Consider the following 14,298-nt stretch of genomic DNA (forward strand, 5'->3'; position numbering starts at 1 on the left):
ACCAGCCTGATGGGTAGAAGTAAGAAGAGGGTTTGCTCTCGTTGAGCAAAGGTTTTGAGAAGATGAAAATACTAGGAGGGTGTCTCCAAAACAGACAGTAGCCTTGCTGGTGGCAAATATACTGGGGCAACAAGCATTCCTCTTTCACTGTGCATGGCGCAGAATGACATTATATTGTTATATTGTACTCTCCCAAGCAATCAATCGTATTTACTGAGCGCTTACTGTGTGCAGAGCACTGTACTAAGCGCTTGGGAAGTACAAATTGGCAACATATAGAGACAGTCCCTACCCAACAGCGGGCTCACAGTCTAGAAGGGGGAGACAGAGAACAAAACCAAACATACTAACAAAATAAAATAAGTAGAATAGATATGTACAAGTAAGATAAATAAATAGATAGAGTAATAAATATGAACAAACGTATATACATATATACAGGTATATATGCAGTCGATGGGTTAAGTGAAGCGTCGGTGCTCAGTAACCACGAGAAATGATCTTCGCTGACCATTTCCCAGGTCGCCAATGGCTTCACGGGTATGTACACTCCAGGGCTGTTTCGGCACCTGGGCACTCGTTGACTTTTTATCGTTTTAAAATGCTTCAACACTTAGTATGGTGCTGTGAGCCTGTTGCTGGGTAGGGACCATCTCTATATGTTGCCAACTTGTACTTCCCAAGCACTTAGTACAGTGCTCTGCACACAGTAAGCGCTCAACAGATACGATTGAATGAATGAATGAATGAATGAATGAACGAATGTTCTGCACACAGTAAGTGCTCAATAAATACAGCTGACTGACATGTCTGTCAGAATCAACTTTTTCAGCCGCCCTCTCACGCTTAAGTAGGATCTCATATTTAATAATAATAATAATAATTGTATTTGTTAAGTGCTTACTATGTACAAAGCACTGTTCTAAGCGCTGGGGAGGTTACAAGGTGCTCAGGTTGTCCCACGTGGGGCTCACAGTCTTCATCCCCATTTTACAGATGACATAACTGAGGCCCAGAGAAGTAATAATAATAATAATATTAATAGCATTTAGTAAGTGCTTACTATGTGCAAAGCACTGTTCTAAGCGCTGGGGAGGTTACAAGGTGATCAGGTTGTCCCCCGGGGGGCTCATAGTCTTAATCCCCATTTTACAGATGAGGTAACTGAGGCACAGAGAAGTTAAGTGAGTTGCCCGAAGTCACATAGCTGAAAATTGGCAGAGCCGGGATTCAAGCCCATGACCTCTGACTCCAAAGCCTGTGCTCTTTCCACCGAGACACGCTGCTTCATGTAGCCTCATTGTTGGTAACAGGGGAACTAGGTATATCTCTATATAGCTTAGAGAAGCAGCGTGGCTCAGTGGGAAGAGCCCGGGCTTTGGAGTCAGAGGTCATGGGTTCGAATCCCGGCTCCGCCACAAGTCTGCTGTGTGACCTTGGGCAAGTCACTTCACTTCTCTGAGCCTCAGTTACCTCATCTGTAAAAATGGGGATTAAGACTGTGAGCCCTACGTGGGACAACTTGATCACATTGTATCCCCCCAGCGCTTAGAACAGTGCTTTGCACATAGTAAGCGCTTAACAAATGCCATCATTATTATATAGCTGAGGGTCCTGGGGGGTGCCGTAGGTTAAGGGGTGACAGTGTTGGGATGGTGGTGATATCTGGGGGTAAAAGCAGCACGGCCTAGTTGATAGAGCATGGGCTTGGAGAGTCAGAAGGTCATGGGTTCTAATCCTGGCTCTGCCACTTGTCTGCTGTGTGATCTTGGGCCTGACACATAGTAAGCACTTAACAAATATAATAATAATAATAATAATAATGATACTGTTTGACACCTGTCTACATGTTTTGTTTTGTTGTCTGTCTCCCCCTTGTAGACTATGAGCCCATTGTTGGGTAGGAACTGTCTCTACATGTTGCCAACTTGTACTTCCCAAGCACTTAGTACAGTGCTCTGCACACAGTAAGCGCTCAATAAATACGATTGAATTGAATGAATGAATGATAATAACAAATATGATTGACCTGTATCATCATCATCATGATGGTATTTGTTAGGCGCTTACTATGTGCCAAGCACTATTCAAAGCGCTGGGGTAGATACAAAGTAGTCAGGTTGTCCCACGTGGGGCTCACAGTCTTAATCCCCATTTTACCGATGAGGTAACTGAGGCACAGAGAAGTTAAGTGACTCGTCCAAAGTTACACAGCAGACAAGTGGTGGAGCTGGGATTAGAACCCATGATCTCTGACCCCCAAGCCTGTGCTCTCTTCATTAAGCCACGCTGCTTCTCTACCTGTATCTACCCCAGCGCTTAGAACAGTGCTTGATACATAGTAGGTGCTTAGCAAATACCATAAAAAAAAATAAAAAAATACCATTGATTGATTGATTGATTGACGAAGTACTCTGCTTCTTTTCTGGAGGTGAGGGCCCAGCTAGGAACTGGACAGGGACTCCCTTTCTAGGTTAACCTTGGATAGGATGGTTACCTGCTAGCAGGCCCTTCCTGAGCAATATGGGGAAGGCAGACCAAATGTAGCTACTCAGGCCTAGTTGTCCTTGGAAATTTCCTCTCTCCTTCTCTTTCGACACCCCCTTCCCCCCTGCCACCCAACCCGTGGGAGAGGTGAAGGCCTGAGAAGTATCTGGGAATCAGAAATCAGCTTCCCTCTCAGGCAGCTTTTATTTTCCAGCTTGGGGCTGCTATTTGGCAACACAAAATTTCAAAATGTTTCAGCCGCTGCTGATAAAGAAGGGGTCACCTTTGGTTCGAAAATTAAAAATCCCAGCAACGAAGCTTTTATTGTGAGTCCGGATTCGGATACGAAGTACTTCCAAATAATGGCTCGGCCCTTCCGACCATCCTGGATCTCCCGGGGAGGCACCGGAAAGCGCTCTCCCTGCTGGAGGAAACAAACTCGGGAAACGGGGGCTGCGGAGTGGGCTCTGTTTTAATTTGTTTGTCCCCGTTCAACTCTCCTGCTTTTGCCTTCTCTTGCGGAGCAGACGCTGGAGCTGGAGCTTGTTCGTGAAGAAAATCTGCTTCCAGCCCACTTCCTCGGCCAGTGCTCTCATTTCAGGGGTGATTGTGTCGCACGCGGATTCCACGATCTGCTCCCACAGTTCGTCAGACGAGCATATCTATGTGGTAGAGAAAGTGGATGAGGTTATTGGCCGCGAGTTTCCTCAACACCAAGCACCGCAATGCCTCTATTGTAAGGCAGGAATAATCATAAATAATTATAATAATAGTAGCGGTAGTGTTATCTGGTGGAAATAGTAACTGCATTTATTAAGTGCAGAGCATTGTGCTAAACATTGGGATCCATGGTCCTTGTCCTTTGGCGGGGGGGGCGGCTCACAATCGAAAAAAGTGCTTACTGTGCCAAGCGCCATTCTAAGTGCTGGAGTAGATACAAGACGATCAGTCTCTGTCTGTCCCCAGTGGGATTTACAGTCTTAGGGGAAGGAAAAATGAGTATTTTGTCCCCATTTTAAAAGTGGGGAAACTGAGGCACAGAGAAGTTACTGATCATAAGGCCAGAAAGAAGCCCCACGGTCCATCTGATCAGGACGGTCTGGATATAGTGCCGCAGTCGGCCTCAGGATGCTCTACACCCACCCTCGTGGCTAGGGAATGGATTATCAATCAATCAATCAATCAATCGTATTTATTGAGCGCTTACTGTGTGCAGAGCACTGTACTAAGCGCTTGGGAAGTACAAGTTGGGAACATATAGAGACAGTCCCTACCCAACAGTGGGCTCACAGTCTAAAAGGATTATCTAAAATCCCTAACTTTTCTCTTCTCCCTCCCCAACCTTCTCTTTCGTAAACCATTGTGGCTCAGAGGAAAGAGCCCGGGCTTGGGAGTCTGAGGTCATGGGTTCGAATCCCGGCTCCGCCACTTGTCAGCTGTGTGACCTTGGGCAAGTCACTTCACTTCTCTGGGCCTCAGTTCCCTCATCTGTAAAATGGGGGCTAAGACTGAGAGCCCCACGTGGGACAACCTGATCACCTTGTATCCCCCCCAGTGCTAGTGATTGGCACATAGTAAGCGCTTAACAAATACCACCATTATTATCATCATTATCATTATTATTATTATTATTATTAATGATGGCATTTGTTAAGCACTTTCTATGTGCCAAGCTCTGTTCTAAGCGCTGGGGTAGATACAAGGCAATTGGGTTGTCCTACATGGGCTCACAGTCTTAATCCCCATTTTACAGATGAGGTAACTGAGGCACAGAGAAGTTAAGTGACTTGCCCAAAGTCACAAAGCTGACAAGTTGCGGAGCCAGAATTAGAACTCATGACCGCTGACTCCCAAGCCGGTGCTCTTGCCATTAGGCCATGCTGCTCCTCTTAATGGATCACTTGTCCTTGTATTTATCCAAATCTGCCCAGCATCTACTGATAATATCTGAATTGTTACGGTAACAAATGCCATTCATTCTGTCTACTGGGTGAAGCGTGTTTCCTTTTGTCTGTTTCAAACCTTCGCTCTTCCAAGTTCAGCGGGTTGTTCCCTGAGTATGATGTTGTGGGATTTGGTGGGTAATAATTCTGTGTTCACCCTGCCCCACACCCTGCTTGATTTTTAGACTGTGAGCCCACTGTTGGGTAGGGACTGTCTCTATATGTTGCCAATTTGTACTTCCCAAGCGCTTAGTACAGTGCTCTGCACATAGTAAGCGCTCAATAAATACGATTGATGATGATGATGATATTCAGCCTGATGGCAGAAGATGGCATTCATTTCTCTGTATCTCCCGTACCATTACATGTAAATGATCCCACTGTTGGGTAGGGACTGTCTCTATATGTTGCCAATTTGTACTTCCCAAGCGCTTAGTACAGTGCTCTGCACATAGTAAGCGCTCAATAAATACGATTGATGATGATGATTTGGTAAACTTCATTCATTCAAGGTCTGCTCCCATCTTGCACCTTTCCAGATCAAGGATTTTTTTCATTATTTCAATCCATCCTTATATATAAGCTTTTTCATCCCCTTGATCATCATCATCATATCAATCAATCAATCATATTTATTGAGCGCTTACTGTGTGCAGAGCACTGTACTAAGCGCTTGGGAAGTACAAGTACCATCATATATGGTACTTATTGAGCTATGATCATCTTGATTGTCCTCTCTTCTTTCTCCAGTTCTACTGTAGAGAGACCAGACCGAGGCCCCAAACAATCAACCAACCGATCATTGGTATGTAGTCAGGGCTTACAGCGTGCAGAGCACTGTACTAAGCGATCGGGAAAGCACAATCGAGTTGGTAGACACGATCCCTGCCCACAAAGAGCTTTCGGTCTTTAGGGGGAGGCAGACCTTGAAATAAATTACACATAAGGGAAGTGGTGCAGAGTATAAATTTGCAGTTCTATTTTATATCCCTTTTCACCTGTTGCCCTATTTCTTTCATTCATTCATTCATTCATTCATTCATTCATTCAATTGTATTTATTGAGCGCTTACTGTGTGCACAGCACTGTACTAAGCGCTTGGGAAGTACAAGTTGGCAACATATAGAGACGGTCCCTACCCAACAGCGGGCTCACAGTCTAGAAGGGGGAGACAGACAACAAAACATATTAACAAAATAAAATAAATAGAATAAATATGTACAAGTAAAATAAATAGACTAATAAATGTGTACAAACATATATACGTATATACAGGTGCTGTGGGGGTGGGAAGGAGGTAAGGCAGGGGATGGGGAGGAGGGGGAGAGGAAGGAGGGGGCTCAGTCTGGGAAGGCCTCCTGGAGGAGGTGAGCTCTCAGTAGGAAGTATTTCTGGACTCTGCCTTTTTCTTTTTCTATCCCTTTCCTGACAAGGAGCTTTGAGAACCAGTGTGCTTAGTGGAAAGAGCACGGACTTGGGAGTCAGAAGTCATGGGCTCTAATCCCGGCTCTGCCACTTGACAGCTGTGTGACACTGGACAAGTCACTTAACTTCTCTTTGCCTCAGTTCCCTCATCTGTAAAATGGGGATTAAGACTGTGAGCTCCATGTGGGGCAACCTAATTGCCTGGTATCAACCCCAGTGCTTAGAAGGGTGCTTGGCACATAGTAAGTGCTTAACAAATACCAACTTTATTATTATTATTAATACGGGTAGACAGACATTGAAATAAAGTACACACAGGGAAAGTGGTGCAGAGTACGAACTTGCAGTTCTACCTTATATTCCTGTCCACTTGTCACCCTATTTCCGGTCTCTGCCTTTTCTTTTCCTAGCCCTTTGCTGATAAAGTGGGTTTCATTTTTGCCAGCTGCGGAACATTGGACCCGTGACTTAAAAATAATTTTCAACAACTCCGAGATCTCTTTCCTCAGTTCCCCCGACATGTGGCAAAAGTGGCAGTAGTTTGCATTGCTTTCCCCAGTGCTCCTGCTCTCCCCACGGCCCTCACCTCAGAGAAGCCAACATCTGCTGCACACAGTAAGCGCTCAATAAATACGATTGAATGAATGAATGAATCTGCTACCACAGGCACACGTGGAGTTGCCAAGACAAATATCTATTTAAATCATCATCGATCGTATTTATTGAGCGCTTACTGCATGCAGAGCACTGTACTAAGCGCTTGGGAAGTACACGCAAGGGAAAGGAAATAAACGAGAGACAGAGCAACATTACCGGCTGAGCTACTGCTACGACAGAATACTCTTTTACCACTACTATTACTACTAGTAGTAGTAATAATCACTGTGGTATTTGCTAAGTGCTTACTATGTGCCAAACACTGCACAAAGCACTAGGATAATAATAATAATAATAATAATGGCATTTGTTAAGCGCTTACTATGTGCAGAGCACTGTTCTAAGCGCTGGGGGGGGATACAAGGTGATCAGTTTGTCCCATGTGGGGCTCACAGTCTTAAACCCCATTTTACTGATGAAGGAACTGAGGCTCAGAGAAGTTAAGTGACCTGCCCAAGGTCACACAGCAGACATGTGGCGGAGGCGGGATTAGAATTTATGACCTCTGACTCCCAAGCCTGTGCTCTTTCCACTGAGCCACGAGAGAAGTGAAATGACTTATAATGATGATGTCATTTGTTAAGCGCTTACTATGTGCAAAGCACTGTTCTAAGCGCATGGGGGGGATACAAGGTGATCAGGTTGTCCCGCGTGGGGCTCACAGTCATCATCCCCATTTTACAGATGAGGGAACTGAGGCTCCAAGGAGTGAAGTGACTTGCCCAGGGTCACACAGCAGACATGTGGCGGAGCCGGGATTCGAACCCATGACCTCTGACTCCAAAGCCTGGGCTCTTTCCACTGAGCCACGCTGCTCCTCTAGATAGAAGGGTAGATAGAAGATCAATCAATCAATCAATCGTATTTATTGAGCGCTTACTGTGTGCAGAGCACTGTACTAAGCGCTTGGGAAGTACAAGCTGGCAACAACCAGAAGATAATCTGGTGGGGCACAATCCCTTTTTTAATGGCATTTTTATTAGGGGTTTTGTTAAGTGCTCGGAGAAGCAGCGTGGCTCAGTGGAAAGAGCCCAGGCTTTGGAGTCAGAGGTCATGGGTTCAAGTCCCGGCTCCCCCATTTGTCAGCTGTGTGACTTTGGGCAAGTCACTTAACTTCTCTGCGCCTCAGTTACCTCATCTGTAAAATGGGGATTAAGACTGTGAGCCCCCCGGGGGACAACCTGATCACCTTGTAACCTACCCAGCTCTTAGAACACTGCTTTGCACATAGTAAGCGCTTAATAAATGCTATCATTATTATAAGCGCTTACTATGTGCCAGGCGCTGTACTAAGTGTTGGGGGAGATGCAAGCTTATCGTGTTGGACATGGCCCCTGTCCTAGTTGAGGCTCACAATTTTAATCTCTGTCCACATGGTGCTCACAGTGTAAGCAGGAGGGAGAGTATGTTTGGTTTTGTTCTCTGTCTCCCCCTTTTAGACTGTGAGCCCACTGTTGGGTAGGGACTGTCTCTATGTGTTGCCAATTTGTACTTCCCAAGCGCTTAGTACAGTGCTCTGCACATAGTAAGCGCTCAATAAATACGATTGATGATGATGATGATGATGAGAGTAGGGATTGAATCTCCATTTTACAGATGGGGAAACTGAGGCACAGAAAAGTTAAGTGACTTTCCCAGGCCCACGCTCTTTCCACTAGGCTGCGGTGCTTTCTTCCAAGTACTCAGCATGGAAATAAACAGATAAATGGATTTGACCCTGCTCTCAACACCTCACAATTCTGCAAAAACAACCAGCAGTTTGGATTGAACTCTTCAACCCTCTGCCACCAAGAAGACGAAGCAAGATACGCTACCTCTTTTTAGTCTCAGAGGTTCTGCGATTGTTAGGGATTTCCCGCGTGTTTCCAAATTTATCAAGGGCGCTGAACTGGAGGAAGGTGGTCCGGGGAGATGGAGACGGGAAGGCTGGACGGCGCATGAAGCTCTGAAGGGAGTGAATGGCAGGATCGGCTTGGATAGGAAGTGACCTGCCTTCAAGTCTTATTGGGTGAATTTTGGTGAACAAAGTTGACAACCTTTGAGAAGCAGCGTAGCGTGGCTATAGCACGGGCCCGTGAGTCGGAGGACTTGGGTTCTAATCCTAGACCCTCCATTATCCGCTGTGTGACCCTGGCAACTGACTTGACTTCTATGTGCCTCAGTTACCTCATCTGCAAAATGGGGATTAAGACTGTGAGCCTCATGTGGGACATGGACTGTGTCCAACCTGATGAGACTATCTACTCCAGTGCTTAGTATAGTGTCTGGCACATAATAAGCCCTATTTATTTATTAATTTATTTTACTTGTACATATCTATTCTATTTATTTTATTTTGTTAGTATAATAATAATAATAATGGCATTTATTAAGCGCTTACTATGTGCAAAGCACTGTTCTAAGTGCTGGGAAGGTTACAGAGTGATCAGGTTGTCCCACAGGGGGCTCACAGTCTTAATCCCCATTCTACAGATGAGGTAACTGAGGCCCAGAGAAGTGAAGTGACTTGCCCAAAGTCACCCAGCTGACAATTGGTGGAGCCGGGATTTGAACCCATGACCTATGACTCGAAAGCCCGGGCTCTTTCCACTGAGCCACGCTGCTTCTCTATAGTATGTTTGCTTTGTTCTCTGTCTCCCCCTTTTAGACTGTGAGCCCACTGTTGGGTAGGGACTGTCTCTATATGTTGCCAATTTGGACTTCCCAAGCGCTTAGTACAGTGCTCTGCACATAGTAAGCACTCAATAAATACGATTGATGATGATGATGATAAGCCCAACACAACTCAGGGGTTTGGGGCCGTTGAGTTTTGAAATCTGGTGACTGAAAATCTCTAGCAATCAATCAATCGATTGTATTTATTGAGTGTTTACTGTGTGCAGAGCACTGTACTATAATACGAGAAAAGGATCATGAGCATCAAAAGTGTAGTTCCTGGGGGGAATGGGAGGCTTTGGTTAGCCAAATCTGTCCTCTAGACTGTAAGCTCCTTGTGGGCAGGGAACGTGCATGACTCTGTTACATTGTTACATTATACTCTCCCAAGTTCTTAGTACAGTGCTCTGCACACAGTAAACTCTCAATAAATACGAACAATTGACCAATCAATCAATCAATCAATCAATCGTATTTATCGAGCGCTTACTGTGTGCAGAGCACTGTACGAAGCGCTTGGGAAGTACAAGTTGGCAACATATAGAGACAGTCCCTACCCAACAGTGGGCTCACAGTCTAAAAGGGGGAGACGGAGAACAAAACCAAACATACTAGCAAAATAAAATAGAATAGATACGTACAAGTAAAATAAATAAATAAATAAATAAAAATGGATGATTGCCCCTTATTAGGGCTGCCCAAGGAGGAGGCACAATCACTCATAGAAAGCATCTAGGAAGCTGACATCACTGTAAAACCCAGCCATGTTTATAGCAGCGTGGCTCAGTGGAAAGAGCACGGGCTTTGGAGTCGGAGGTCAGGGGTTCAAATCCCGTCTCCGCCACTTGTCAGCTGTGTGACTTTGGGCAAGTCACTTAACTTCTCTGGGCCTCAGTTACCTCATCTGTAAAATGGGGATTAAGACTGTGAGCCCCTTGGGACAACCTGATCACTTTGTAACTTCCCCAGCGCTTAGAACAGTGCTTTGCACATAGTAAGCGCTTAATAAATGCCATTATTATTATTTAGGTCTTAGAACAGGACTAATGGTTGATCAGATTAGGAGATAACTGCAGCAGAAGCTGTTCAGTGCAAGAACAACCCCAGGCAGGGAGAGAAAACTCACTGATGGGAGCAGAAGCTGTTTGCTAATCAGCATCGGCAAATGCTCCAGGAAAGTTGCAAGACTCAAATGTTGCAAACTCCTTCTCCACAAGGGAACAATCCAGAAATTGTGCCTCGGAAATAGTTGGTTTCTAGCATATTTGCATTGGTGAGGTGTTGGATAACGATGATTTCCCTTCATTAAACAAATGATCTTGTGGATCATTTACACAATTTTCTTTTCCCCTAATTCCCATTCCTTCGTGTGGGGCTAAGGAGGCAATCTGGACCAGTGACAGAGTTTGGGGGCTTGAGGCTAATAAGCAGGACACTGTTCATGGAGTGTGAGCCCCTTGAGGGTAGGGTTTATGTCTGACTCCCACCTGCATACTCTTTCCTGCACTTAGTACAGTGCTTTGCACATAGTAAGAGTTTAATAAAAAAACTATCACTACTGCTGTAGCAAAATCAAGATTCAGGATCCGTTCCCTATCTATCTCACTAGGGCCAGCCTCCTTAAATGCTCTCTCCCTCCAATGACCAGGCTCTCACTTCATTCAATCTTATCTACCTTATCTCAATAAATACGATTGATGATGATGATCTATTGAGAGCTTACTATGTCCAAAACTCTGTACTAATTGCTTGGGAGAGTCCAATATGAACGAGTTGGTAGACACAGTGCTTTCCCACTAGGAGTTTAAAGTCTAGACGGGGGGACAGAAATTAGTAAAAATGAACAAATTGCAGATACGTACGTAAGTGCTTAGACAGTGCTTTGCACATAGCAAGCGCTTAATAAATGCCATCAAAAAAGTGCTGTGGGGCTGAGGGTAGAGTGAATAAAGGGTGCGCTGGGTTCTAATCCCAGCTCTGCCACTTGTCTGCTGTGTGACCTTGCGAAATTCACTTAACTTCTCTGCGCCTCATTTACCTCATCTGTAAAACGGGGATCGAGACTGTGAGCCCCACATGGGTCAGGAACTGCGTACAACCTGATTTGCTTGTACCCACCCCAACGCTTCCGTACAGTCCGTGGCACATAGTCAGTGCTTCATAAATACCACAAATATTATTATTATTATTATTCTCTGTGCCTCAGTTACCTCATCTGTAAAATAAGGGTTAAGACGGTGAGCCCCATGTGGGACATGGACTGTGTCCATCCTGATTAGCTTGTATTTACCCCAGCGCTTTGTACAATGCCCAGCTCATAGTAAGTGCTTTCCTAGACTATGAGCCCATTGTTGGGTAGGGACCGTCTCCATATGTTGCCGATTTGTACTTCCCAAGCGCTGAGTACAGTGCTCTGCACCCAGTAAGTGCTCAAACAATACGACTGAATGAATGAATCCTTAACAAATTCCACAGGAAAAAGAAATTAAGGAGAAGCAGCGTGGCTCAGTGGTAAGAGCACGGGCTTTGGAGCCAGAGGTCATGGGTTCGAATCCCGGCTCCGCCACGTCTGCTGTGTGACCTTGGGCAAGTCACTTAACTTCTCTGAGCCTCAGGTACCTCATCTGTAAAATGGGGATTGACTGTGAGCCCCACGTGGGACAACCTGATCGTCTTGTATCCCCCGGCGCTTAGAACAGTGCTTTGCACATAGTAAGCGCTTAACAAATGCCATTATCATTATTATTATTATTAAATGCAATAGGAAAGTCTTGATCACGTCACTTCCTGTGGAATTTGCGGTGCCATTTCATGTCCAGGCCAGGGCCTGAGGCACAACGCAGGCTGAAGAAGGTGCACAGGAGTGTCCGCTCGCCCTGGTTGTTCTGCACCACTTGACAGTGACTTCCACCAAAGCCATATCTCCTGCACTGCACCACTGTATTTGTCCTCAAAGGATGGAGCAGCCAAATGGTAGCTCTGGCGCCGATCAATCAATCAATCAATCGTATTTATTGAGTGCTTACTGTGTGCAGGGCACTCTACTAAGCGCTTGGGAGAGTGCAAGATAACGATATAATGGACACGTTCTCCACCCACAACGTCAAGGCGACCCATCCTGAATGGCAAGCAGCCGAGCGCTGGTATTTATGGAGCATGTCTGACTCTGAGAGTGGCCCCCAGTACATGTTTTGTTGTCTGTTTCATCATCATCATCATCATCAATCGTATTTATTGAGCTCTTACTATGTGCAGAGCACTGTACTAAGCGCTTGGGAAGTACAAATTGACAACATATAGAGACAGTCCCTACCCAACAGTGGGCTCACAGTCTAAAAGGGGGAGACAAAGAACAAAACCAAACATACTAACAAAATAAAATAAATAGAATAGGTATGTACAAATAAAATAAATAAATACATAGAGTAAAAAATATGTACAAACATATATACATATATACAGGTGCTGTGGGGAAGGGAAGGAGGTAAGATGGGGGGGATGGAGAGGGGGGCGAGGGGGAGAGGAAGGAAGGGGCTCAGTCTGGGAAGGCCTCCTGGAGGAGGTTTCCCCCTTCAAGACTGTGAGACCGTTGTTGGGTATGGACCATCTCTATATGTTGCCAACTTGTACTTCCCAAGCGCTTAGTCCAGTGCTCTGCACACAGTAAGCGTTCAATAAATACGATTGAATGAATGAATGAATGAATCTTTTACCTTTTCCTCAAGCCGCTCTGGAGTGGACTCCAGTGCTGAGCTTTCCATGGAAGATTGTCTTGGGAATCCTTATTATCCATCTGTACTAAATGGCCACACCATCATTGAGAAGGAGCGTGGCCTAGTGGAAACAACATGACTCTGGGAGTCAGAGCACCTGGGTTCTAAACCCAGCTCTGCTACTTCAATCAATCAATCAATCGTATTTATTGAGCGCTTACTGTGTGCAGAGCACTGTACTAAGCGCTTGGGAAGTACAAGCTGGCAACATATAGAGACAGTCCCTACCCAACAGCGGGCTCACAGTCTAGAAGGGGGAGACAGAGAACAAAACCAAACATACTAACAAAATAAAATAAATAGAATAGATAGGTACAAGTAAAATAAATAAATAAATAGAGTAACAAATATGTACAAACATATATACTTGTCTGGTGTGTGACCTTGAGCAAGTAATTTAACTTCTCTGGGCCTCAGTTTCCTCGCCTGTAGAATGGGGTTTCAATACCTGTTCTCCCTCCTACTTAACTGTAAATCCCATGCGAGCCAGGAACTGTGCCTGCCTGATTTTCTTGAATCCACCCTACTGCTTAGCGCAGTACTTGGGCACATAGTAAGTGCTTTAAAAATACCATTATATTATTATTATTATTATTATTATTATTATTATTATTATTATTACCATCCCAGCTGAGCTCTTGGCTGCAGCGCCTGTGATTGCACAGTGTTGCTCGAAATTGGTGTCCTGGATGAAATAGTGTCATTTAATAATAATGATGGTATTTGTTAAGCACTTACTATGTGCAAAGAACTGTTCTAAAAGCTGGGGGGGATACAAGGTGATCAGGTTGTCCCACGTGGAGCTCACAGTCTTAATCCCCATTCTACAGATTTAGTACCAGTTATTAAATCAGTTATTAAATCAGTTACCAGTTATTAAACTGAATACTGGTTATTCACCTCAGACTGGCTAAACACGGTCCTGGGAGTCAGAAGGACCTGGGTTCTAATCCCAGATCTCCCACTCGTATCTGCTATATGCACTTGGGCAAGTCAGTTCACTTCTCTGGGCCTCAGTTCCCTCACCTGTAAAATGGGGATTGAAACCGGGAGCCCTATGTGAGACAGGGACAGCGTCCAACCCGATTTACTTGTATCTACACCAGTGCTTCGTACAGTGCCTGGCACATAATAAGAGCTTAACAAGTGCCAAATTATTATTAGTGTTTTATACTGTTTTTAGACTGTGAGCCCACTGTTGGGTAGGGACTGTCTCTATATGTTGCCAATTTGTACTTCCCAAGTGCTTAGTACAGTGCTCTGCACATAGTAAGCGCTCAATAAATACGATTGATGCTGATGATGATGTCATCTGAATGGTGTCCATACCTCCCAGCGGATAACAACGCTGCTATTAC

General features: G+C 45.0%; 1 protein-coding gene across 1 annotated transcript in view; it reads right to left on the bottom strand.

Moving 5' to 3' along the window:
* Positions 1 to 2,780: 2,780 nt before the first annotated feature.
* FBXO36 (F-box protein 36) overlaps positions 2,781 to 14,298 on the bottom strand; it is a 134,555-nt gene continuing 123,037 nt past the window's right edge. Inside the window, exon 4 of the mRNA XM_038747367.1 lies at positions 2,781 to 3,149. Coding sequence (XP_038603295.1) covers positions 2,979 to 3,149 — 171 coding nt within the window. The 3' untranslated portion in view covers positions 2,781 to 2,978. The remainder of the gene's footprint in view (positions 3,150 to 14,298) is intronic.

The sequence above is a fragment of the Tachyglossus aculeatus genome, chromosome 1 (genome assembly GCF_015852505.1).
Source record: "Tachyglossus aculeatus isolate mTacAcu1 chromosome 1, mTacAcu1.pri, whole genome shotgun sequence".
NCBI classification, from domain to species: Eukaryota; Metazoa; Chordata; class Mammalia; order Monotremata; family Tachyglossidae; genus Tachyglossus; species Tachyglossus aculeatus.